At 42.9% G+C, this 25,173-nt stretch overlaps 1 protein-coding gene across 7 annotated transcripts in view; it reads right to left on the minus strand.

Annotated features, from left to right (window-relative positions):
- Nucleotides 1-2,136: 2,136 nt before the first annotated feature.
- The window catches only part of dnm1a (dynamin 1a), a gene marked incomplete at both ends in the record, with an annotated part of 53,177 nt that continues 30,140 nt past the window's right edge, over nt 2,137-25,173 (minus strand). For 2 of the 7 annotated variants that reach the window (XM_083984227.1, XM_083984224.1), the window contains 7 exons: nt 3,600-3,630; nt 6,542-6,745; nt 7,406-7,647; nt 8,808-8,978; nt 9,144-9,158; nt 9,457-9,568; nt 10,321-10,430. In XM_083984227.1, the coding sequence (XP_083840353.1) occupies nt 3,600-3,630; nt 6,542-6,745; nt 7,406-7,647; nt 8,808-8,978; nt 9,144-9,158; nt 9,457-9,568; nt 10,321-10,430 (885 nt within the window). Of the gene's footprint in view, nt 2,201-3,599; nt 3,631-6,537; nt 6,798-7,405; nt 7,648-8,807; nt 9,009-9,143; nt 9,159-9,421; nt 9,569-10,320; nt 10,431-25,173 lie in introns of those variants that run through there. The other 5 variants (XM_083984226.1, XM_083984225.1, XM_083984222.1 and 2 more) reach the window with 4 other exon arrangements.

Below are 25,173 nucleotides of genomic sequence, written 5' to 3' on the forward strand. Positions count from 1 at the left end.
ATATAATGTAGTCTTCTATGTTAAATACGTATATCATTGAAATTCTACCAACGGAAATTTGCTTGGACACAACATTTGAATCTTCTGGATTTCAAACTCATAATTCTGCCAGAAAACAAACCAAGTCCATTAGATTATTTTTTAAATCAAATTACTGATATAATTTTAATCCTACAAACCCCTAAACCCCTAAAAATAGTTCATTGAGTTTCAAAAAAGAAGTGTCTTAGTAGCTGAGAATGTGAATTTTTGGTGAAAAAAAACACCTAAGCAATCAATGCTGTATAAAATGTTATGTTAATTAGTTTTCTATTGATAAATTATTGTTTTTCAGCTCCATGCATATTCCAAATGTTGGAGATTCTCTGTTTTTTGTTTTGATTTCACCAAACGTAAAAACAATTTATTATTATTATGAAGGTCATCTTTTCAAACCAAAAGCATGGGATTTTCAATAAAGAGTATTGAACAGACAAGACGCTGACGTTTTCCCACCATAAAGGAGAAAAAAAGACGACGAAGAGGCAGCATCTTCCAGTACACTGAGGTTTTAATGTGTTGACAGAGCACAGCAGTCCTGCAGAGTAAAACTCATCCTTTCATCTACATCATCAGTCTGAACAAGATGCAGGGCCTGGTTTCTGCAGGAGTTCACACATTCACACTGATCCTCCCTGCTCCTCTACACAGAGAGAGAGAAAGACAGAGAGACAAGAAAAAAAAGAAACCCTCTCTGCAACAACCTAAAGTATCAAACAACCTGCAGACGTCCATATACATCACGGCGTTAATAATTTTTTTTTGTACATTTTTTTTCAAATATTATTTCCTTATACAGATACTCATTTATTCATAATCATTTAAATATTCAGCAACTTCATACATTGCAGACTAAATTCTCTAGACAGTGGAAGTACAAGTCCCATAAGATGCACCACACATATACAGAATAACGCATTAAGATATGTCCATAAAAACTATTCAATGTTAAATAATAAGTTGTGTTGTGTCCTCGTGGAGTCCTAAGATACACATGGGGTGACTGAAGTGTTTCAGGTAGTTTGTAAATGACATCAATTTGAGGTACAGAAGTGGGGGGTTGGGGTTTTGTTGTGGCTGGTGGGTTGTTATTAGTTTTTTTTTTTTTTTTTGTTAGCTTTCATTTGGGGTTAAAATACAACACAACACACACTGACGGCAGAGTCGAGCGGACGGAAAGAAAAAGGTTGAGGAGATGGGTTCGACTCACGGGCTCTCACACAGCAAAGTGAGGGTGAAACAGAAGGAGCGTTTTGATAGTTTTATGCATAGACTGGCTGCTTTCATGTTCTCACTCACCCCCGTGACCACTGAGAGAGGGAAGAAGAAAAGGAAACAAAAAAGGAGGAAAAAACAGAAAAGAAATTATCAACCAGAAAAGATTTGATGCATGATGTCATCAATGCTGACTCCTAAAAACCTTTGTTTTCCCCTCTCTGAGTAAAAAGGACGGGAAAAGGAGCTGAGGGGTTCGACCCAGGCCACAGATTCACCTCCTCTCGGTTCAAAAAAATTGTTTCTGTCTGCAGAAGATCGTCCTACATATTGCACTTTCTACTTAGATCCCGCCTCTGTTAAGTTAACGTAGTGACAAAGTGTTTTTTGTGGGGAGGAAAAGTGGGAAACCGTTTTTCTCTGTTGCATAGGTTTCTGAGGGGAAGCAACGTTTGGCGTCACAGTTTGTGTGAGATTTACAATCACGTGAACAATGATTCAAATTACAGGAGAAAAAACACAGGTGGATTTAGTGGCAGTGAGGATTTTCTGGAGGCTACAACAAGCAAGACATGAGTCCCTCACGCTCCTACGGCAAAGGGAGGAAGAGCGGAAGCGAGGATGAAGAGCAGCAGCAGCAGCAGCAGCAGCAGCAGCCCCCTCCTCTCCTACAGTATCAGTCCAGACATGTGAGGGGTGAGGAGTCCTGTCCTCCCCCTCCTCGCTTTGTTTTTCATGATTTTTCATGCTCAGCCCTCCTTCCCCATTTGTGTGTGGGTGAGTGAGTGATGGATGGTGCAAGTCAGTGGAGGCTTTAGAGGAGAGGAGGTGAGAGAGAGGAGGCAGATGGGTAGGTAGGTGGGTGGGTGGGTGGGGTTTCTTCTAAGAGTCGAATGGTGGCAACGGGCTCTCAGGGCGAGAGGGCGGCCCACCCTTGTTTGGCCGGCTGGTTCGGTGAAAAAAAAAAACAGAAGACGATGAACAAGATGAAAAGAGAAAAACCCGCCCCCCCCACCCCACAACACCCCCAAAATCAGAGGTGAGGACACACCAGGGAGGTCGCTGAGAGTAACGATGAACGATGAAAACTTCTAATATAAATACTGAGTGTAGAAATGGCACAGTTCTTCTCTTTGGATGCTCAGTGCTCAAGTACAAGTGCGGACCTGATTCAACGTGGTTAACGTGTGTCCTCGCCTGTGATTTTGGGGGGTGGGGGTTGGAGGGGTTGGAGGGGTGGGGTGGGGGGGGGCTACAATTTACAGATCAAAACCTGAATACAACAGTTAAAAACCAGAACAACAAGAGTTTTCAAAAGGATGCAACATCCGGTCGAGTCCAGTTCAGCTTTGCATCGCTTCTATTCCCTTTAAAGGAATCCTCCACCAAAATATTGTGTCTGTTACAGGACTGTCGCTGTCAGCACCCGACATGCTGCAAGGAAAAAAAATAGGCTATATACTGTGATATAAAAAGAAAGGAATTTCAAAACATGCATCATGCAGAATAATAAAAGTCTTAATTATCTATTTGCTCAGTGCAGTTTGCTTAAAAAAACATATTGTCACTAACATGAGTAAACGTTAGAACTTATTACATTCTACTGTAATAGCTTTTTTTTTTTTTTTTGCCTTTTCAATTTTTCCACTTTTCAAAACTCTTAAAGTGTTTTTCTTCCAGCATGTCGGGCAACACATGGTCAGTCTGTGCTACAAAACTTTAACATTTTTGGTGAAGAATTCTTCAAGGAGAATCAAAAATGCATCAGAAAAACAACATCAATAAAAGAAAAAGATTAAACAAGTGTTAATAAGAGAATAATTAGTCAGTCAGCAGCCAGAATACCCACTAGAAATGCTGGAGTAATACTCAGGCAAAGTGTCATGCTAAGTCTCCTCACTTAGGATTAAAAGGAGGAAGAAAATATCATGTGTGTGTATTTTATTGTGTTTATATCTATATATATCGTGTGTATGTGTGTGTGTTTATGTAAGCATGTGTGCATGCATATGTGCACATACACTCACCAGTTTGTTTCTTATTGATAATTTCATATTGTTTACATAGTTTATTTAGATTCAGAGGGTGCAGCATGTTTGTATGTAAGTCATGCAGGTGTTTTTCAAGTATTCGGTATCTGGGGGGAGGGGTTGAGAGGGGTTGAGGGGAGGTGGGGGGGAGTAGGAGGAGAGACTTGGCCTGTTGGAGGGAGAGAAGAAGGAGCAGGAGGAGAAGGAGCCAGCTCAGGTCAGGTGAGGCAGAAAATGACAGGAAGGTGGCGCTGTTTGTCCATGGTCTCTTATCCAGGTGGGACGACAAGAGGACGGAGGGAGGAGCTCGGAGGTCTAGTGGGTTGGAGAGGGTGGGGGTCTCCGACTGCCACGCACACACACACACACACACACACACACACAAAGAAGAGAGGACAGGAACGGGTTGGATTAGTGTTTTCGAGGCTCATTTATGGAGCCCTGTGTGTAAGTCCATGCACAAACACAGACACACAGACGACCACTTATATAATGAGACACAGGAACACGAGGATGAAACCTGAGGATGGGACCAACACCACAGAGGCAACCGGCCCAGTTAACACGGCCACAATGTATGGTAATGTATGTTGGCAGTCAAGGCCAATAGCAGGCAGTATTCCTCTGTATTAGAGTGCTGTCTTATCACAGTGACATGCAGCTATAAAGATTATTCATTGATATATACGTTTATTTTTTTTCCTGTGGAGGAGAACATTTTTAGAAATTTATTAGAAAATTATTAGAAACGGCAAAAAGGAAACCAATCGAAAACTCTAGAAAGGCTTGAAAGAGTGAAAACAATATATAGTCGAAAATCATACGTTTCATTTGATTTTATCTCATTTAATACACTCCAGAAAAATGGTTTTATAACAAAAAAGTCACAAATTTAATGACAATTTTAGTCATGTGGAAACATTAAATTGTTTGTCTGTAGCAGTGATTTGATTGGTCAATTCATAGCCTTGTTTTAATTACCGGTACTGATTGGTCGATTTGTAGTCCCTATATGACTATGTGGCTTTATAGCATCGTACCGATTGGTCGATTTGTAGTCTCCATCTGATTGGACTCAATTCTGGTACATTGCCTGGTTATGTTTTGTACATTTTTGTAGGTAAATTTTTGGTGGTGTATGTGTGTTGGTGCTTGTCTTTAACAAACTGTGTAAATGAATTTCCCCTTGGGGACAATAAATTATACAACTGAATCTGATTGGTTGGTTTCTAGTCTTATTTACAATCATTTTTGACTGTGTGAATAAATTGATTTTAGAGGTTTAAAATAAAATTTGAAAGAAAAAGGATCACCTCTACATTAAACAGCGATGTTGACTGAAAACACTTTGAAAGACAACATCAGACACTCGGGGACAAAACTAAGGGTGGGTGGGAAGTCGTGGCAGAGACACACGTCACGTCACATCAAAGACACAAAACAAGAATAATCTTTACGTTTTGGACATTCTGTTTAACCTGTTGCTGCTGTAAAGGGAGTAAAGACCCCTCTCCTTCCCGTCCTGACACACTCACACATCCCTTTAACACACAACTTGGTATCAACACTAAAAGGCTGTGACAAAAAATCAGTTCACACACTGATGCAAAAACACACACACACAGCAGCGGTGTGTTTGTCCATGCAGCGCTCTAGGAGGAGAAAGGAAAAGTAAGAAAAAGGAGTTGACATGCAGTGAAAGGATGCACTGTGAGAGGAAGTGAAGAAGGAAAGTAATGAAGATGATGATGATGATGGTGATGATGGTCAGTACCCAACATACCAGAAACGTTTAATCCTCACTGGTCAGTGATAGTGATTCTGCAGAAGGAACCATAGTCATGTGTGGGACAGAGGTGTGGTGAGGGAGAGAGGGATGAAGAAAAAGAGAGAAAGGAGTGCAAAACAGTTACAGAGCGGGGAAATGACCGTCGTCACGTGTGCTCAGCTCTCACACCAGAACACAGGAAGTGATCCAGATGGAAAAATCAACGCTCAACGCAAATTAGAAAGAATTAGAGATTTAGAGTCTGAGTGAGAGCTGTGCTCAGCGACGTCAGTGTCCCCCAGAAGAGGCAAGCTGCTACTCGGCGCTATCATGAAATTAGTTCCAGGTTTAAAAATAAAAAAATTAGCTATCTCACGAACACAGGCAAGCACAAGGCAAAGTTTACAGGTGCAGCGGCGACGGATACATGTACAGTTAATGGAGAACAGAAAAGGAAAAACTCTCACGCTAAAGTCACAGAGGGAACCAACGTGAAGTTAAAGTGTCCTAATGGTCCAGATGAGGACAGTGATGGGTGATGTGTGTGTTAGCGATGAACAGTGGAGTGTTAGCTGTGGGCGGGCGGTGGTGAGCGGCAGCGTGGTGACAGTTTATAAGTGGAGGCAGAAAGAAGGCAACAAGTGGAGGTGACACCAAAAGACACCAAGAGAAGAACTCAACTGATCATTAGATTATTAGATCACCGTCTATCCATCTATGTAGTAAGGAAGAGTATTAGGGCCACTCATGGAAAAAAAAATGAGAAGAGGGAGATTTTTTTTTTTTCATAATGCACTTTGAGGATAAAGTCGAAATGTCGAAAAAATGTTGAAATGTTGAGAATGAAGTCAAAATTTCCTCTCTGGAGTGTAATGTAAGAGTAGGTTTCTGAAGTTACGCAGCTGTATACCTACTTCATATGATACCATGTTTTTAAATTCAACTTTTTTCTCAACATTTCAACTTTCTTGTTTGTTTTTTGATTTTGTGTTTGTGTTTGTGTCTTTATGCCCTTTACCTTAATCCTAAACCTATTTTTATGTCTCAATGTAAAGCACTTTGGCTTCCCCTGTGGTTTTTTAAATGAGCTATATAAATAAAGTTGATTGATTTATTTATTCTCGACATTTCAACATTTTTTCGACAGTTCGACTTTATTCTCCAAGTGCATAATGCAAAAAAAAAGATTCCTTCTCTCATGTTTTTCATGAGTAGCCCTAATACTCTTCCGTAACGAAGGGACCTCTATTCATCTATTTGTCTATCTTCTATCACAACCAGTGCTCTCCACTTTCATTTACCTCCTTCATCCCCTCATCCTGGTGTCTTCACATCCCCCTTAGCAACAGAGAGTATCCACACTTCAGCTTGGAGAGCTTGTCATAGTTATCATCAGCTATGGTTTAATGTCCTTGGAATCGTTCATGGGGTCGGCGTCAAAAAAGCGTCACTGGGTTTTCGAAAACGTTTTTAACAAGTTTGCACTCACCTGGGCACGCTGGGGGGGCCACGGTTGGGCCGGGAGGGCACGGTGGGCGGAGGCCCGCTGTAAGGGTCGGGAGAGGCTCCGGGGCGGGATGGGACAGGGGGTCCGCCGGCAGGAGGGGGTCCGGGTGGAGGTCCACGAGAGCCGGGGCGGGCGGGAGGTCCCGGTGGAGCTCTGCGGTTTGGAGTTGGACTGGTGGCTGGAGACCTGGAGGAGAGGGGGGGAGGGGGAGGGGGGGAGAGGGGGGGTTTAGTGACACCTGAAGGACATAAAACACAATTTCCTGTCTCCCCACAGCTGTCCTATCAATTAAAGGCATAAAAGCCTGTAGTATATTATACTCCTTAACGTTCTTAGCTTTAATATCTTGTTATCATCATCATGTATTCTTCTTTGTATGTGTGCCTTGTTTGGAACTGGAGGAATGTGTGAATCGATGCTCTGCTAATGGACCTGTGTTTGGTTTAAGGTGATTGTTGATTTTGCTGTCTCCCCTGACGGTCAAGGGCCCTGAGATACAGGCCATTGGGTTCGTTCTTGCCTAAAAGTTAAAAGGTTAGGTTAGCGGTCATTGACCACCTGAATGGGAGGTCCCTCTCTGTCTGGAGAAGGTGGAGTGTTGGAGATAAGCCAACATATAAAAAGGAAGGTTTTTGAGTTGAGAGGAGAGATCTCATTTTGGCACCAGAGATGCTCCAGGATTCGACATTTTTGTACACTGTTCTTCTTCTTGTTAATAAACCTGCTTTTTGAATACAAGCGAAGACGTGTCAGCGGTGATCCCTTCTTTTCATCAACACATCAATACACCACAAGCCCAAAAATATACTTTCAAAAAACAAACAAACACCACACATCGTGTCTGACCTTCCTCCGGAGCCGCCACGTTGCACCTCTAGCCAGGAGTTGTCCACAGGCGGAGGCATGGCAGTGGTTACCGTGGAAGTGCTGATGTCGCCGATGATGCTGAGGGCCTCTCGCAGGGCGTGGTACATCCGCAGCATCTCGTCACGGTGCTGGGCCTGCTCCTGGGACTCCTCCATCAGCGAGTTCTGGTCGCCGCACGAGTACAGCTGAGCCAGCAGGTCAGCGTTGATGAATTCCTTCGTCTGGGATCCGAGAGAGAGAAACGTGTCAGTGTCGGTTTAATTCATTAAATGGTACAGCAGTCTTCTGGTGTCACATTCACATTTTGAAGGCTCTTTAAAGGGTGAATATGGAGAATGCTTATTAAAAGCTATATTTTTTCAAAAATAATACATCCACGGGGCATTTAGAGGGGTGCGGAATACAAGTATTGCTTTTCCATAAAACCTTATATTCAGTCTGAATTAATCAATTAAGAAATGTTGACGAGTTCGACAATGACTTCCTGTTTACATCGTACAAGCCAGTAGCCGTCACTTCTCCGCTGTTTTGCTAAGCCTCCTCCTGGTCGTGTGCATTTGTTTTCAACAAAGCCTTTTATAATCAATCGGTGGATCGATGGATTATCATACACATGTTACAATGTGTGTATTTGTGTAGTTTTATCTGTCATAAACAAGAGATTACAGTTTACGGGGGAACGTTCGTGTCGCAGACTCGCGGTGCCACCGAGACGAGGCCTCCACTCTCCCTCTTACAAGTTACAAGTCATTTATCTAACATCACAATTAGTCCGAAGCCTTTAAATGAAGGTAAAAATTAAACATAAGGCAAATATCCTGCATAGTTCTTCTCCTCTGCATCCCTAATCAGAGCAGCATCCCTAGCAATGGTGTGTTATAGTTAGCAATGACTGCTGGAATTCTTTTTCTGTTGTTGCAATCCCTATTTTGATCAATAGATGGTGGTATTCTACTCATTCTCCATATTCAACCTTTCACATATAATATAATATGATATATTTGGGTGTTTGACTTGCCTCCTGGCACCCAAATGTGACAAATGACAAAATAAATCTGTAATTTTCAGGCTCCCTAGGTAGAAATCCATGTGGTTTTATGAGCTGTCCCCTCATTTGTCATTCAATGATGTCATCAGTTTTCGAGTTTGCATAATACCAGAACCAGTAGAAGGGGTGGGGCGGGGTGAGCAGTGGCTCATTTCTATTTAAAAGGAAACTGAACCCAGTGCAGATGATAAAAGTGTTGTGATGTCTTGGGGTATTTTGACCAAAGCGTGTCACAGACATCTCTTTAAAGCACCTGGGAACTGTTTTAATTTGTGGAAAAGAGGCATAATATGTCCCTTTAACAATAACGCTGCTCCCCAACCGACGACTCACATTGTTGATCATGAGGTGCATGATGGTCTTGGGCATCAAGTCACGGACGGTCTTGTTGACGATGGCCATGTAGGAGTCTACCAGGTTACGGATCGTCTCCACCTGCCGCTCCAGCTGAGGGTCCATGCTGTGCATGAAGCTGTCGGAGCTGCTGTCCTCTCCTCCTTCACTCTGCAGAGGAAACAACATGGAGAACTTTGACTGAGATAAACATCAACACAATGATAAACATCAACTGATGATATAATTATTGAGATGTGAGTAAGAATTTTCCATGTTTCCACAAAAAGACACAATGACAAAGAAACAGAACAACGTAGACCAAAGTAAACGTACCTTTCCTTCTTTATCCTACAAGGTCAAAGGTCAAACAGCGATGGAAGATAAAAGACGTCACAATGAGAGACATGACAACATTCAAAAAGACTCCAGTTTCACACCAATAACAACAATAATCTCAACAACTCAAACAAAAACAAACAAACCAATAATTTACTCTCAAAGTGGCGGTTAAGAATGTGTCTTACTGTACATGTGGTTTTGTGAACACACATTTTTAGCAACATATGATTATTGTTAAGATAATCAAGCAAAAAAAAAAAAAAAAGCCATACACTGTTGGGTGTGCGTCTGAATAAATAAATCTTACCGTGACACGTTCAGGATAAACTCCAGCTCTGAGGAACGACGCCTTCCAAGCATCAATATCTTCCTGACTCTCACAGGCCAGCTCCAGCTGACGGTAGTCCTTGTAAACGTTCCTGTGGACAACAAACAGAACGAGAACTCAGACACCCACCTCCTGTTACATCCCAAATTAATGACCTGAGTCCCGTCACCCTCATGTTGCACTGTTCGGGAACTTCTCATGTATTTTCACTTTATATTTAAAAAGGCAAATATTGCACTTTTTCTTACTATTACTTTTATTTCACATATTAAAAGTGTATAAAACTGTGCTTGCCAGAGGCAACTCTCACAGTTTTGAGAGCATTTTGTCATGAATGCTTTTACAGCTTTAACTTGTGCTTGTATGTTTTCATAGTGTGGAATTTCTGGAAAATATTTAAGTAAATTGTCAAGACACTTCCTCTCTTTTATACTTTCAGCTTTAGCAAAACATCTTACATAAAAGCTGCATAAGAGCAGGATATAAATGAGAGTCTTTTCAGTTGTTGTTAAGTTGATTTCAGCATTTTTATTTGTTTCTGGATAATTCACGAGTTTGTCTGAATAAAAAAACGCAGATGTGTCGAACCCTATGGTAACGTGTGATCAGTAAGGGGAGGCACCTTTCTTGACACCCAAGTTCACCTTACAGAGTATAAAATCATAAATATCATTAAAAACAAGACATTGTGAAAAAAGTCAGATAGATAGATAGATAGATAGATAGATAGATAGATAGATAGATAGATAGATAGATAGATAGATAGATAGATAGATAGATAGATAGATAGATAGATAGATAGATAGATTCAACTTTATTGATCCCGAGGAAAATTTACAACACCTCTGCTCGGTGTTGAAGAGGGCAAAGATCTGCTTGCTGGACATGAAGCCTTTCTCAATGTCGCGCAGCTTCAGGTTGTCCACCTGCAGCATGTACTTCTTCTCTTTCTCCTGCAGGGGGCGACACAGAGACGCAGCGGTTACACAGTGCATATGAGGAAAAGAGGAGGAGGAGGAGGAGGAGGAGGAGAGAGGCTAAGTTGCTCCATCGGAGAGGAATTTGGCCCTTAAGTAAAACTGGTCATGGAGATTTACAGTAGTTGCACTGAAATTGTGTATCCTAACAAAAATAAAAGCCAGAGACACACTTAAAGCTGATGAGTTTACTACTTGATATAAGGTTCTGCAGCAGCAGCTTAAATCTAATCAACGACAGAAACTAGATATATAGAGACAGAGAGAAAACAGATGAAAGACGATCAGGAATGAACACTCAGATATTAGATTTAACAGCAGACGGGAGAAAAGAGAAGAAAAAGGCAAGAGAGAGAGAGAGAGAGGGATGGGAAAGTCATACACAGTGCTCCAGTCTGTGGTTTTGATTACAGTTGTGAAAAAAAAAAGGCTGAGCAACAAATGAGAAACACACACACGCAGAGGGAGAGAGGGAGGGAGGGAGAGAGAGAAACTGCCTTCCAGTGCAGAGATCTCTTGTCCTTGTAAATCTGCAAACAACATATGATATCCAGACATCCAACTATTTATGAATAAGGGAACCTCAAAGTTAGTCATCTCATTCTGACACATGCCAGCTCCCTTTGCTCTCCTCCCCTGAGTCAGAGTCTCGCTCTCTCTCTCACACACACACACACACACACACACACTCGTATGCACACGTTGCAGTTAAACTCCTCAAAGTCTATTGTTACGAAATTAAGTTTCTTTACTGGAGATGAATGTGCGTCCGTTTGTGTGTGTGTGTGTGAATGTTTTACTAGCGACTGTAAAATTAGAATTCACAAAATGAGAGGCCAAGAATAGCACAGGGTGAGTGAGTTTCTCTAAACATAGCTTAAACACACACACACACACACACACACACACGCTGGTTGCAAACTGCACCTTTGAGCGTACTCTCTAACTAACCTTAGAACCATCTGGATCGCTAACCATGGGCCTGCCCTGCCCAACCCAGTGTCGTGTGTGTGTGTGTGTGTGTGTAAGAAAAAGAGTGTGTCAAAGAAAGAGAGAGACGGGGGAGGGGAGGGGTGTGTGTGTATGTGTGTGTATGTGTGTGTTTATGTGTATCTGTGTGTGTGTGTTAGTGTGTGTGACCAAACTCCTTCATCAAAGGATTTACGACCTGTGCAGCCAAATGGTCATATCCCCTAAATGCATGTAAAAACCCTCTCACACACACACATAAATATACACACACACACACACACACACACACACACACACACATTTGGCAGCGCCGCTACACCCAGGTGTCCCCTATACAAAAAAAAAAAAGAAAAAAAAAAAAGCAGTGGCCCAGACTGCTGAATGCTGACATCAACATTTATAGCGGGGGCGAGGGCAGCGAGGTCCCCGCACTCCGTCTCTGCCCCGTTCAATATTTCTCAATATTTGCCCCCCTCCCCTCCCCATCTTTTCTTTTTTCCTCCTCCACTTCTCCCTTGTTCCCCCTCCTCACTCTCTGGCTTTCCCCTCTCCCTGGGAGTGAGTGAGCAACCTTGGACTGATTCATACATTTTCCTCTCCTCTGGCCAGTAAATCCAGTCAGGAGAGTTGGAAGCAGGAGGAGGGGGGAGGAGGTGGAGAGGGGAGGGGAGGGGGGGGGGGGGGGGGGCACTAGTGTGTTAGAGTGTGCCTGATGTGGGGAAAATACAGAGAGAATGAACTCCTACGGCGGCTGCAGAAAGTATAAATATACGACAAAGGAGTCCTGATGTAATCAGTTACATTGTAATTATGAATGGAGACGCTACGAGCTGCTGCTTGTGTGTGAGGATCATTCACCCACTGAGTTTGACACGTGTATAAACAAAGAAAAAGATAAACAGATAAGAGCACGTCCGTATGTGAATGTTGCTTCAACATCATAGCCAGACCTCTGACACACACTTCAGACAGACTATCAAAGTCTTTCCTGTGAGCCAATCAGCTCATCTTTGCATGTGTGTGTGTGTGTGTGTGTGTGTGTGTGTGTGTGTGTGTGTGTGTGTGTGTGTGTGTGTGTGTGTGTGTGTGTGTGTGTGTGTGTGTGTTTTTATGTGTTAGGGGAAGTTGAGGATTGAGCACTTTCCCATATGCTCCCATAAAATCCCAGTCAGCATGAGCAGGCAGAAGCTTTTCAGATCTCAGACACTGAGCACTCAAGAGAAATTAAAGTCATACGTGCACACACATGCAGATATGAGAAGCGCACACACACACACATGCATGCACACACACACACACACACACACACACACACACACTCTTGACTTTTGTCTGCAGAGTTTTACTTGACTGAGAGCGAATCGGAAAGACGCACACACACACACACACAACCAAACATACCGAGTGATGTAGGTACTTATTGGACTTGTCAGGAGACCCTCAGTGCAGTTTTTACATTGATCACCATGGAAACAGCTTAAATGTAACTCACAAAATGTGTATTGGGTGTGCATGTGCATGTGTGTGTGTGTGATGGAGCAAACTGAGAGTGAAATGGAGGTTTTTAAAAACTAAAAAGCCGTGACGGGTGAAGATAGAAAAACAGCTTCAGTGTTTCTATAGTTTCCCTTCAGGCCGAAACACGGGTGATTTGATTACAAAGACGTATCGAAGAATATAAAGGCTACACCATAATGAAGTTATTAGGATATAGTAGGCTATATATTGCAAACACCTTTTCTTCTGTAACCCTCCTTTTTGTCTTCACCTAAATGTGAGACATGTTATTATGAATTGATGAACGAACAGCAGTAAAACCACAGTGTTTTGCTGTGAGTCACTTCATGTGTCCCTGCAGTGAGACTCTGTCCTTTTCTGGGAAAGCCTCTTTTCCACTGCTTTAGGAAGCCACTGTGGGTGGAAAAAAAACACACAAAAAAAACCTGTTTTGGACAGTGTCACCTCGGTGGCGCCTCGTGTCCACTGCAGCATCCATCCACACACATTTTTTTCTCACAGCAATAAGGAAGTGTTTGGTGACGTTTTCCTGCCACCTGTGAGAGTTTGTGCGGCTCTAAGAAATGAAGCGTGGTGCGTTCACGCCGTGTTCAGCACAGCATGTCGACGGTGAAACGGTGCTAGCTTTGGCGAGATTTACTGTACCTGCTGCTGGATGGAGGTGTTGGAGCATCAGGAGTGTGTGCAGCCCTCAGAGCGAGAGCACACATCTAAACCCAGCGCGGCCAGAGTAGCACAGGTTCTGTACTTTTTCCACGACAGCTGCACAGATTTTACAAAGTGACAGTACTGTATCTGTGACAAAAAAACCTCCTCTACTCTACTGACTGTGTAAACTACAGTATAATATACACTTCATTAGATAAATATGTACAGTCCGCTGCAATTTAACACCACTACTCTGCCATTAATTCTTACATTTTTGTTGATATTGTTAGAAATGTTTCTTATTGTATGTATATTATTGAAATATACACTGTTGCCCATAAAGTTGGAATAATTTTTTTTAACCTCTTCTCATGAAATGATTGTGACAATTTGATTTATTCTTGATTGATTAAGTGTAAATCTTCTCAAAACCTTATTGATCAATCTCTTCTAAACATCAATGTAAAAATTAAACCACAATTAATCTTTATAATAGGAATAAAAAGAGGAATATGTCTAAAAATAAAATTATTCCAACTTTATGGGCAACTGTGTAGATGATAGTTAGACAGGTTTCTATTATTTGGTCAATAGAAATAGAATAATAATCTATAATGTAGTCCAACACACCTACTGTACAATCTCCATCCTAAAACATGTTATTGAATTAACACCTCTGTGATATGTGTGTTTGGCTTCTTCTTTTCATTTAAATTCCTAAATACACTGAGAAGCATAACATAAAATTACAATCACCTTCACTGGTGTGGAGAAGCAGAAATCATAGAGATAATTTGGGTGAACTGACTCTTTAACCTGAGTTTAATACTGGGTTTGAATCCTATAACTATAACCTATATAATCCTATATAGTTAGTTCACATGCTCAGTTTTAACATGTAACATTATAACATCATAATATTCTCACTCATCCAGCTACTGACCTAAAGTACTGATTTCCAAATTCATTAATAAATTCTGTTAATTTACACCTCAGCTGTGATGTGATGTGTGATCTGTTCTTTTTTCATCTGAACACATGCAGCATTTTTTCCTCTCTTTCTCTCTCTCTCTCTCTCACACACACACACACACACACACACAAACACATGCAGGAGGAGAGGAGGCAACTTGGTAGTTGACCTGTGGTGTTTGGAGCAGTGTGTGAGCAAAGTACTTTCCATGGTTTTGTTTTGCTTGTGAGTAATAGCGGGCTAATTATGAAAAGCCAGAGGAAGTTCACTTCTGGATTCATAAAGGCACTTCACCGCTGCACACACACACACATACACACACACATACACACCTTCCAAAAAAACATGTCTCCAACACTCAAACATGAATTTCAAAATGCGGCTGAAATATGCCCTCCCACACACACAGAAATGCTGAACACCAAACACACACACACACACACACACACACATGCATGGTAACATTACATAATCCGTCTCCAATTAACACCTTGATACAAATCTGAGCAGTTTGGTTGGTGAAACCAAGGAGGAGATAGTCGTTAACGGCATCCATGTTGTTTTAAGAGGCTGTATGTTGGTCCCGGTGTATGCGTGTATGTATGTGTGTGTGTGTACATGTGTGTGTGGTAGTGCGTATGTTGACGGGAGTCTGGTGACTTGGGCCGTGCATCAAAGGGCTGCGGAGAACCCGCACGGCATCTGGGAGCAATAACGCTGCCTCTAACCCTTCATTACCACAAAGACTGGGCCCTGGGTGGCAGCCAACGGCAATTTTCACAACCCTCCTCCTCACCTCCCTCCGTTTTTCTTTCCCTCCATTCTTCTGCAATTCCCCCTATTGAGTTCTTACTTCTTCTTTTTTTTTAAAGGAGAAAAAAAAGAAACACAGAGAGCAGTTCTGTAAGTCTTACACGATGGGGATGTGGAAAGACGTAAAAAGAATGAGACCGGTTTGGTTTCACCCGCCTCTTGTGGAAAACCTTGTTTAGTGTCGATCCTCAACACCAAACTAGAATTGTTCAGTCCAATTAAATAAATTCATAAAAAGCTTTCATCATAGAAAAAAAAAAAAAAAATTCTTAAGTTATTCTAAAAAAACTTTACAGATATTATTGTGTCTACATATAAAAAAAAACCCACTAACAAGTGCTCAATCAGTGTTTGGCCTCTGAGTAATATGTCACCATCTTAAGAAACTTCATTTGACTTAATCCCATTTGGAGCTCATTTAAAATAAATGGCGAACGTTGCCAGCATTTAAATCAGCGACAGCAAATAATTTAGGGGGTAAATTACGATACGGGAAACAGCTCGAGTGGAGCTATTCTGGGACAATGTGTAAAAAACACACAGCTGTTGGTGACTCACTGAGCTACAGCGTTGTGCAATAATGTTCAAAACAAATCACCTTGGGCAGCGAGCCAATGTCCACACTGTTTAATACTACATACATCATGCACAGTGCTACTAGATAACTTATCTAATCTGAAGTGTCCAGTTTCACAGGGTAAAGAAAAAAAAACATTAATTCTCTCTATTTCTTCTTATCTCATATTGAGTTGAGTGTGTTTTGTGTTGGATTTGGCCGGTGGGACACAAGGACAACGCTGCATCCTCATTTCTCCTTTAAAAAAAAAACAAACAAAAAAAGTGAAAGCCTCTGCACCACCCTCAGCTCAGCTCTCCCTGTGGGAACGAGAGCAAACAAAAATAAGGTTTTGGTGGCGAGAGGAAACGTGACAATGACACATTCAGCAGCGGCCCGGTCGGACGCGGGTTGCCAGGTCAGTGGCACCTTCCTGTTTAGCAGCTAATTGCTAAACAGTTAATTATCGGCTCTGCGTTTACTTCTGCAGAGGGTCAGTGTAACGACCTTTGGGCCGGCCAGGACATGTGATCAATCATCAGTGACCACCAAAGAGTAAGAGTACGGAGGAGGGAGGGGAGACCCCGGTCCACTAACCACATAAACACATGTGAAAATCCCCACACGTCTACAGACTCTTGTCTGATTGAGGACAAATGCTCTGTTCAACCTGTGTGTGTGTGTGTGTGTGTGTGTGTGTGTGTGTGTGTGTGTGTGTGTGTGTGTGTGTGTGTGTGTGTGTATTTGATGTGTGTGTGGACTTGGCTCTCAGTAAAAGTGAAACCTGAGGAATATTTCAAAGCTCACTCACAAAAAACTCGTGTGAACTCACATGTCCAACTGTACATACGCTCGTACTCATGTGTGAGCATGTGAAACGACTTGATAATCCACATCAAGATGACAGACGAGGCCTGTGCATCGTCTCCACGTCTCCGCGTACACGAAACAAATATTATCAGATGTGACGGCGGCTTCGGACCGACACGCTCACCTCTGACTAGAGGTAAACACATGATGTGATGTCAGAACACACTGAGGCAAAGCGTTCACATATGAGTCCAAAAGGGAAACACGCTTTGAACTCACACACGAGGGCTTCATGTGTGACTTTTCTTTGGTTAAGATTTTACCACAGTAAATTAACATGTATTTGTGGCTTTAAAATTGCCAAAAATATTTATTCCATTTATAACTTTATCTTAACCAAATCCTGTTTTCCTAATGAATAACAGTCTATTTGATTAACAACACTGCAAAACCCAGAGTGCTAAATTAACTGTACAATAGTTTTTTATAGTAAAAAGAAAAGCCAGGATATAAAATCTACACTTGTACACATGCTACACACAGGGTAAAACACACACAGGGTGTGTTTGAACTGGGTAATTTTTATGACATAACTGTGCCAACAGTGGTCAGTTCCAAGGGTGGAGAGGGGGTTTTCTTTCTTTTCTTTCTTTTTTCTTTTTTAACATAACACATATACGGTAAATTTAGTCTTGTAAAACTTGATATTCATGAACATCAAAATCAAGGTTCAGAGTCCTGTTGCATCCCATTCATGAAATCATGGAAAAGTCACTAACAATGACAACATACTGTATATAAAGAATAACACTATATAGCAAAAAAAAAGATTAAAAGGTACCATAAATACAGATATATGTAACATGGGAATAAAATCTTGTAACGCTATAAAACAACCACAGGATACTGGGATATGTATCAGGTCAGTCCTCTTTTAAAGCCTGCAGTCTACACACACACACTCACACACTCACACAGAGTAAACAACATGCCAGACTACATTAAGTCCACACCACTGTGGTTTCTTTTTATCTGTCCCGTGTCTGTTCGGGTCAAAATCCTGGATTTTGTTTCTCTAATGATTTTTGCACTGACATGATGTTGCGGATTTGTTGGATATTCGGAGGACAATGGAGAGAAAACGATCATTTGCAGAAAGAAAAACAAACATTATCTTCAGTTATCTCACCAGTCAGACAAGATCAACTCTGAATTATCCAGAGAGCAGCCTGAGCCCCTCCAGGACTCACCCAGCATCCCCCCCGTCCCGACATGCTGCGGTCATCACTCAGCTCTTGCTTCACTTTCACAGTCGCTTACTCACTTTTTCTATTGTTTTCTTTCACAATGACATTGTGAAAGTCTGTTATTTATTCATCACTATAGTTTTGTGTAATTGTTACCACTCTTCCTTCATATTCTCCATTAAGTGATTTAGTTTTCTTTGCTCCATCCAAGCTTTTCTTTTCCACCATTAATACATTCAGTCAGTTTCTTTTATGCACCTTTATGTCTTACATCTCTCAACCTTGTACTCTTTATATTTAAAAGGAAGTTGAGACAAGCAAAGAGGGTCAAGGTGGTTCCTTATGGTAGATGGTCCAGACTGAGCTTCTATTCAAATATATACTGAATGTATATAAAAAGGAAACCTCAGGCACTCAAGCAGGTTCAGGAGCAATGGAGATAATACAATTTAACGTAATAAGATTAGGCCAATTTTCTGTGTCGGCTTGTGTAGCTTAAAGCAAAAAAAAAAAATTTAAATGGCATTTTGGGAAATGCATGTATTTGCTTACTGGGGGAGATTGATGACCAGACGCCAACAACACACAAATACAGCTATAGAACGATGAATTTTTGGTGGTTTTTGCACCGATGAAACAAACAAAAAACAAAAAGACGAGACAACGTGTTCACTGGTGAGCTCCACACATGCTGCCAGGTGGATTTTGATACTGTCGGACGGAGCCAGACAGAAGAGATGTTTCCAGTCTCTCTGCCAAGCTAAGCTAACCGGCTGTAGCCTTATATCTAAGGAACAAAAAATGAAAACGACACAAATGTTGTCATCCGACCCTCTGCCAGAGAGCAAAGCCTTTTATTTCCCAGTATCTTTCTGCTGGACAATAGCTGAAATATGCTGGACAGTTTCATGGTGTCTCATTTCCGCAGAGAAAATGATAATGACACGATATCAGACCGAGCTATTATATGGTTCACATTCATCTTATCCAGCAAGAATAATAGCAATTGGACATGCTATCTTATGAGCTATTTAGAAAAGTAGTTTCACCAAAACACAGCTGACTGATGACACTTGCATGAAATACTATAGGGATCACATTTTAGGGGCAGCCTCTGTGGGGGGGTTTTTGGCCAGTGTGTTAATATACACACACTCGCAAATAAATCTACAGTATCCACAAGCCTAGCCTCGCAAACACACAAAAAGATACAATTACACCCACATAAACTAACAAGAGCCATTGCTTAATGCAATATCAAAATACAAAGACGGGGGGAAAAACAAAAGTCAAGACACTTGAGGTTTTTGGTGACGGGATTAACCGGCAGCATTTTCATGGGACACACTCAACACGGGATAACGTGGAATTGCAGATTACACTTGATGTGTGTGTGTGTGTGCATACTTTCTCTCAGTATTTCTGGCTTTAATGAGTAAGAGTTTGAGAAGGAAGCTGCCTGCGTGGTCATCCAAACAGTGGAAACAATGTTGGTGCAACCGCAGCGCTTCCCCCCACCCACCCATTAAAATTCACTCCTTCCAATCCCTGAACCCGAGAGCTGAGCTGCAACAGTCGGACGGATTCACGTCATTATCTCTGCTCTGGCCCCTTGTTTCTCACACACATTCAACATTTCTCTTGAACCTTGTGCATTGTTTATTCCTCCATTTTTCCCTCCTCCTGCCTTGTTTTTAAACTCTTCCTCTCCTGCTCTTTTTTTCCTCTGTCACTTTCACCCTCCACATCGCTCCGGTCTCCTCCAGTATACTGCTGACTCGTCTCTCCTGAGATCAGACCTGCTTTGATTTGGAGCTCAGGTCGGAGCTCAGAAACCATAGCTAAAACAAACACACGGCCTTGGCCACCTCCACACACACACACACACACACACATTCCGAGACTCAGGCACACACACCTGGAAACACTAGCATTAATTACTCCCGCCAGAAGAATGAAACCTAAACACACAAGTGTATGTGTGTGTCTGTGTCTGTGTGTGTGTGTGTGGGTGTGTGAAACGAAGGTGAAGGAGGTAAATTGTGACTACAGTATGTCTCAACTGTGAATCATACAAACTTTTCCTTCTTGTCCAAACACACACACACACACACACACATACACACACACAGAACCTCGCTTGCTCTGCTTCTGATTTACCAGTATTATGTCACCCCTCCAACCAGCCCACCCCCCTCCCCTCCCCTCCTGCTTCTCTGCCTCTGTAAGTGTGTGCATGTGTGTGTGTGTGTGTGTGTGCGTTGGGAAGGCTGCAGAGCTGCATAAAGGGCTCTTTATTCGAGTCGGACAGGGAGAGGAAATCAGCTTTAGAAGTAAAAACAGAGGGAGCAAGAGAGAGATGGAGACCACAGGGCTGCACATCTGGAGTTATTACAAGGCTTCCTCCCGCTTGCCAAGAAAACGCCGACATTCCTGCCCCGGCTACAAAGACCGTGGAGCCTCAGCTCTCATCCAGCGCTGACTCCTACACACATATCCATCACTCAGAAACCACATATGCACTCACATGTACCATAAGTAGAGAGTGGACGGAGGGGAAGAACATGCAGACGTCTTTTATATGCCTCCACGTGAGCGCAGCAGCAACAGACGCTAGACGTCCTCCCATCTGCCCACATACGCTTCCACTAAAAAAAAAAAAAGTTTCCTCCGTCAGCAGCCAATCCCTCACTCCCTCTCTAAACTTTACAACACACATGCCAAATGAATGTGTCTCACTTCCTGTTCACCTTTGACCTTCCACTTTCCCCCCCCCCCCCCAGAAAAAGTCAGTGAAAAAAGAAGGAGAGAGGGAGGGAGGGAGAAAGGGAGCGGGAGCAGGAGAGGGGGGGAAGCCAGACAGAGGGAGGGAGCGAGGGAGGGGAGAGATGAAGAAGGAGAAGGAGAAGAAGAAGAAGAAGAAGAGGAGAGAGGAAAGGAAAAATGGGGGGCCGGCGAGCTCCTCCTCCTTCTCCCTCCATATCTCCTCTCTCTCTCGTTCCTTTTTCTCCTTCTGTCTCTCGAAGGGGAAACTTGGTGGCCAGTCCTTTGCCACGTTGAACCTCCGGCCGGTTCCACCTTCATCGCTACCGGAGCAGCTTCCTTCGCCTTCCTTCCTTCGCTCTGGGGAAACTTCAAGAAAGACGAATCCAGAAGACGCAGAGGTGACATTTTTTTAACAGAGCCTGGCAGGGTTTTTTTTTTTTTTTTGACTCAAGAGTACAGCGGCGGCGTTGAACGAAAAAGGTACGTCAGGAGGACGTGAACTGGCGGCAACTGGCCCCCGAGAGAGAGAAAGAGACGAAACAAGTGCCAAGCAAAGAAGACGAAGAATAAGAAGAGAGGTCGGTGAAGAAGAGGAAGGACGATGGTCCGGTCACAGGTATTCCCTCCACAGAGGAGACATTTTTTTCTTCTCGTATCATGTGTCATGGAGATTAAACGTTACGGCGTTTTAGTGGGAGGTGTTGGGTCAGACTTGGCATGAGTTCAGCTGACCACAACTATTCCCTCATCAGCTACTGACCAGGAACCAGGAGCACTGACAGCCAGCTCCGTCTTATCACGGCTTTAGACTCTTCATAAAACATCCTGACTTCTTATTTATTTACTTTAGCCTAAGGGTCAGCGGAGGTGGACACAGTTAAGGTTGTGTATACACAGCACTGCTTATCTTACTGTGTTCATTTACTTTTTCTGTTAAAGCACTTGGAAAAGGTTGGGCGAAAAAACTTTTTTTTTTTTAATACATATTTTACATTTTTGACCAATTACACAAACCTGACGGATTTCTTTTACTGGATCCGATTTATTAAATGATTTTAATGCTCCCACATGTTTTGTTTCTTATGTGTTTGGTATAATCAGCGTTTAGTTTCTTGTGTTTTCCCTCCAGAGCTCGGTGAGGAATGCTGCTTCTCACAGGAGGGAACGTCGTTGGCTCTACCAATCAGTGGCCATCACCTCTGTCTAACCTCTCCACCTCCCCGCCGGCCCCGGCCCCCCCACCCCCCCCTTTGTCCATCCTTCACACGCCGTTTCTCCTCCTGCTCGCTCAATCAGCCCCATCAGCAGCTTTGCAGGAGTCTGACTGAGAGAGCAAGAGGAGCTGGACTCTGGGTTCACAGTGAGTACACTTTACTGAGTGTGTGTGTGTGTGTGTTTAAGTGTGTTTAAGTGTGTTAAGTGTGTGTGAGCATGGGCTTCTCCGAAAAGCTTCTCCACAGCATCCTCCAGCCGCCCAGCCCGCCTGCCCAGTGTTCAGACTACCTGTTCAGGAAGTAGTGGTTGTACAGTAGTCTGCACATTGGTTAGGCTGGCCGGGGAAGCACGGGACGACTCAACGACTCAGAGAGAGAGAGAGAGGGAGAGAGGGAGAGAGGAGGAGAGAGGCAGAAGGGCATCCAGCAGGCATCAGCACATCAGGCTGTGGGAACACGCAGCACCACCCTCCGTCCATCTGGACAAACACCAGCACAAGCCTAAATAAAGCAGCCAGAGGCCCCACCGCCACCGCAGAGGCCTGGCCCCCACCTGGCATGGATTTATGAAAAGACGGATACATGTCAAGTCTTTTTTTTGTTAAAGCTGTTAGCTATAAAGAGAAATGAGATTATAGTTTATCTTTATTTGAATAGTTTTTATGTGTGTGTTGTTTGTTGTCATTGACCTCACAGTGGAATCTGATGATAAAAAAAATACTAAAAATAAAGATTCTTGGATATCTATCTGACTACGTTTCTTTTTTTTTCTATTTTAAAAGAGTTTAAACAGTCACGGAAATGACACAAACACCATATTGAACTATAGTTATATAAATATAAAGTACACTAAGACATAAGTGGCATTCTCGAAATGTCGTTTCTTTTTCTACAAAACCAAAAAGGTCTAAAAACTGAGAGCCGCAACCAGAAAAAGTTCAAACCGCACGCAGAAAAAAAAAGAACACTTACCCCAAAAAGATAACTAAAAACACACAGTTACACCCCCAACATCACACTGCACCCTTGACCAAAATGTACAATTACGTCTCAGCCTTCCCTGCATCGACTTGTGGCTGCTTTACCTCAAATGACCATGTAATGTGCAGAGAGGCAGGAAGCTGCCATAAAAAAAATGCTGAAGGAGCAAGCCACTCTGTCATTGTCTGTTCGCCAGGCTTTGTATATAGCTCTCCCCAAAAAAACAGACCCAAAACTGTTTGCGGCTTTTAGTGTTTGTAGGTGACGTCATGTGAACCGTTACAAGTTTAGCCTGGACCCCCCCCCCGTCTCCTTCTCTATTATGTTTTCTTTTCTACCTCTGTCGCAGTTTGACATCCAGCCGGCGTGTCTCCGATAAAGTGAAACCCGCTGCGTCTGACGTTTTGAACCTCTTATCTGTCTAAAGTACACACAAAAAAAGCAAAGTAGAGGGCAGAGACGTTCACACGGTGTCCCATCACACAGCGTCGTCTGCAGGAATGAAAACCGCAAACCAACCTGTTTCCATTTAGAGCCCTGCCACCACGCACACAGGCCTTTTTTTAAAGTGTAGCTAGTCGCTGCCCCACGAACATCCACACAAGCACACGCCCACATATAAGTGCACGCACACACACGCACACACACACACACACACACACACACACACACACACACACACACACACACACACCATATAGCGGGCGTTTAAAGCAGCAGTCTGCTGTTTCCCCCCAGGATGTTTACAGCTGGGATCACCAGGCGAGTCTGGCTTTCTGGCAGCTTTACAGCAGGACCAGGGAAACCCGGGCAGACACACACACACACACACATTCACACACTCACACACGCACTTAAACACACTGAAAGCCAAAAGGGCACCCAAAGAAAATAATCCTATAACCACTACAGGGCTGCAAAGCCATTTATTCTGAGTGTGGGTTGTCCCAACTGGAAAATATCTATGTATAAATGCATATACACACACACATATATATTCCTAAGTGTACATGAACATCACATGTGCTGTGAATCTATAACATCACAGTGGTGTTTCTTCTTTTTTTCTTTTTTTTTTTTAACTTCATCAGTTTCTTTTCCTCCATTTACTGTACATCTCAGTCCCTCTCTCCTTCTCTCTGCCTTGGGGAGGCTTTTAGCCTGATTCAAAGAATCGGCATGTCCTGTGGTAATACAGACCAGAAGGTTTCTAGAAACACACACATATACGCACGCACACACACACACACACACGCACGCACGCACGCACGCACACACACACACACACACACACACACACACACACACACACACACACACACACACACACACACACACACACACACACACACACACACACACACACACACACACACACACACACACACTAACCAAATGCACACTAACCAAAACATCCTGGCACCACTTGTTGGGTTGAAAGTTATTATTAGTGTCTGGGGGGTGTGTGTGTGTCTATGTGTGTATGTGTGTGTGTGTGTGTGTGTGTGCGTGTGTGTCCGTGTCCATGTGTGTGTGTGTGTGTGTGTGTGTGTGTGCACATGTGTCCGTGTCCATGTGTGTGTGTGTGTGTGTGTGTGTGTGTGTGTTGCCAGACTACAGCAAGGGTTTTCCCCATGACGAGAGGCAGCCAATAAAACAGTGCTGCGCTGTTTTGTGTATTAGTATAAAGAAACATGTCAGTGTGTTTGCATGAAACTGCACAAAAAGACGCTGAAATCTGGTTTTCTCTGCAGGCAACGATGCATTTTTTCAAATAAAATTGTGCTATTAATCTAAACATAAAACTGTTTCCAGTTTTTTATCAACTGTGTGTATTTTGGCGAGTATCCGCCCAGGTGCACATGTAAGTATAAGCCCTCATGGGTACTCTAACCTCTAGTGTGTGTGTGTGTGTGTGACTGGACTATATAAAAATGTTCAGCTTGGATTAAAAACATAATGGAAAGTCTTTTTTTTTTCCCTTTCTCTTTTCTTTTCTGCAGTGCTGTGGTAGCCTTCTGCCCCGGCTAGGAGCTTTAACACCAGCACTGTGTGTTAGTTTTGGGTCTCCCCATGCCTTCATTTTTTCCATGTTCAAATAAATATACAGCACAAGCAGGGAGGGAGAGACGGAGGGAGGGGACGGAGGAGAACAAGAGGGTGACAGGGAAAGACTGAGACACAGAGAGAATGGACAGATGGAGGCGGGAAGATGAGGATG

Source organism: Trachurus trachurus (assembly GCF_905171665.1).
Source record: "Trachurus trachurus genome assembly, chromosome: 12".
NCBI lineage: Eukaryota > Metazoa > Chordata > Actinopteri > Carangiformes > Carangidae > Trachurus > Trachurus trachurus.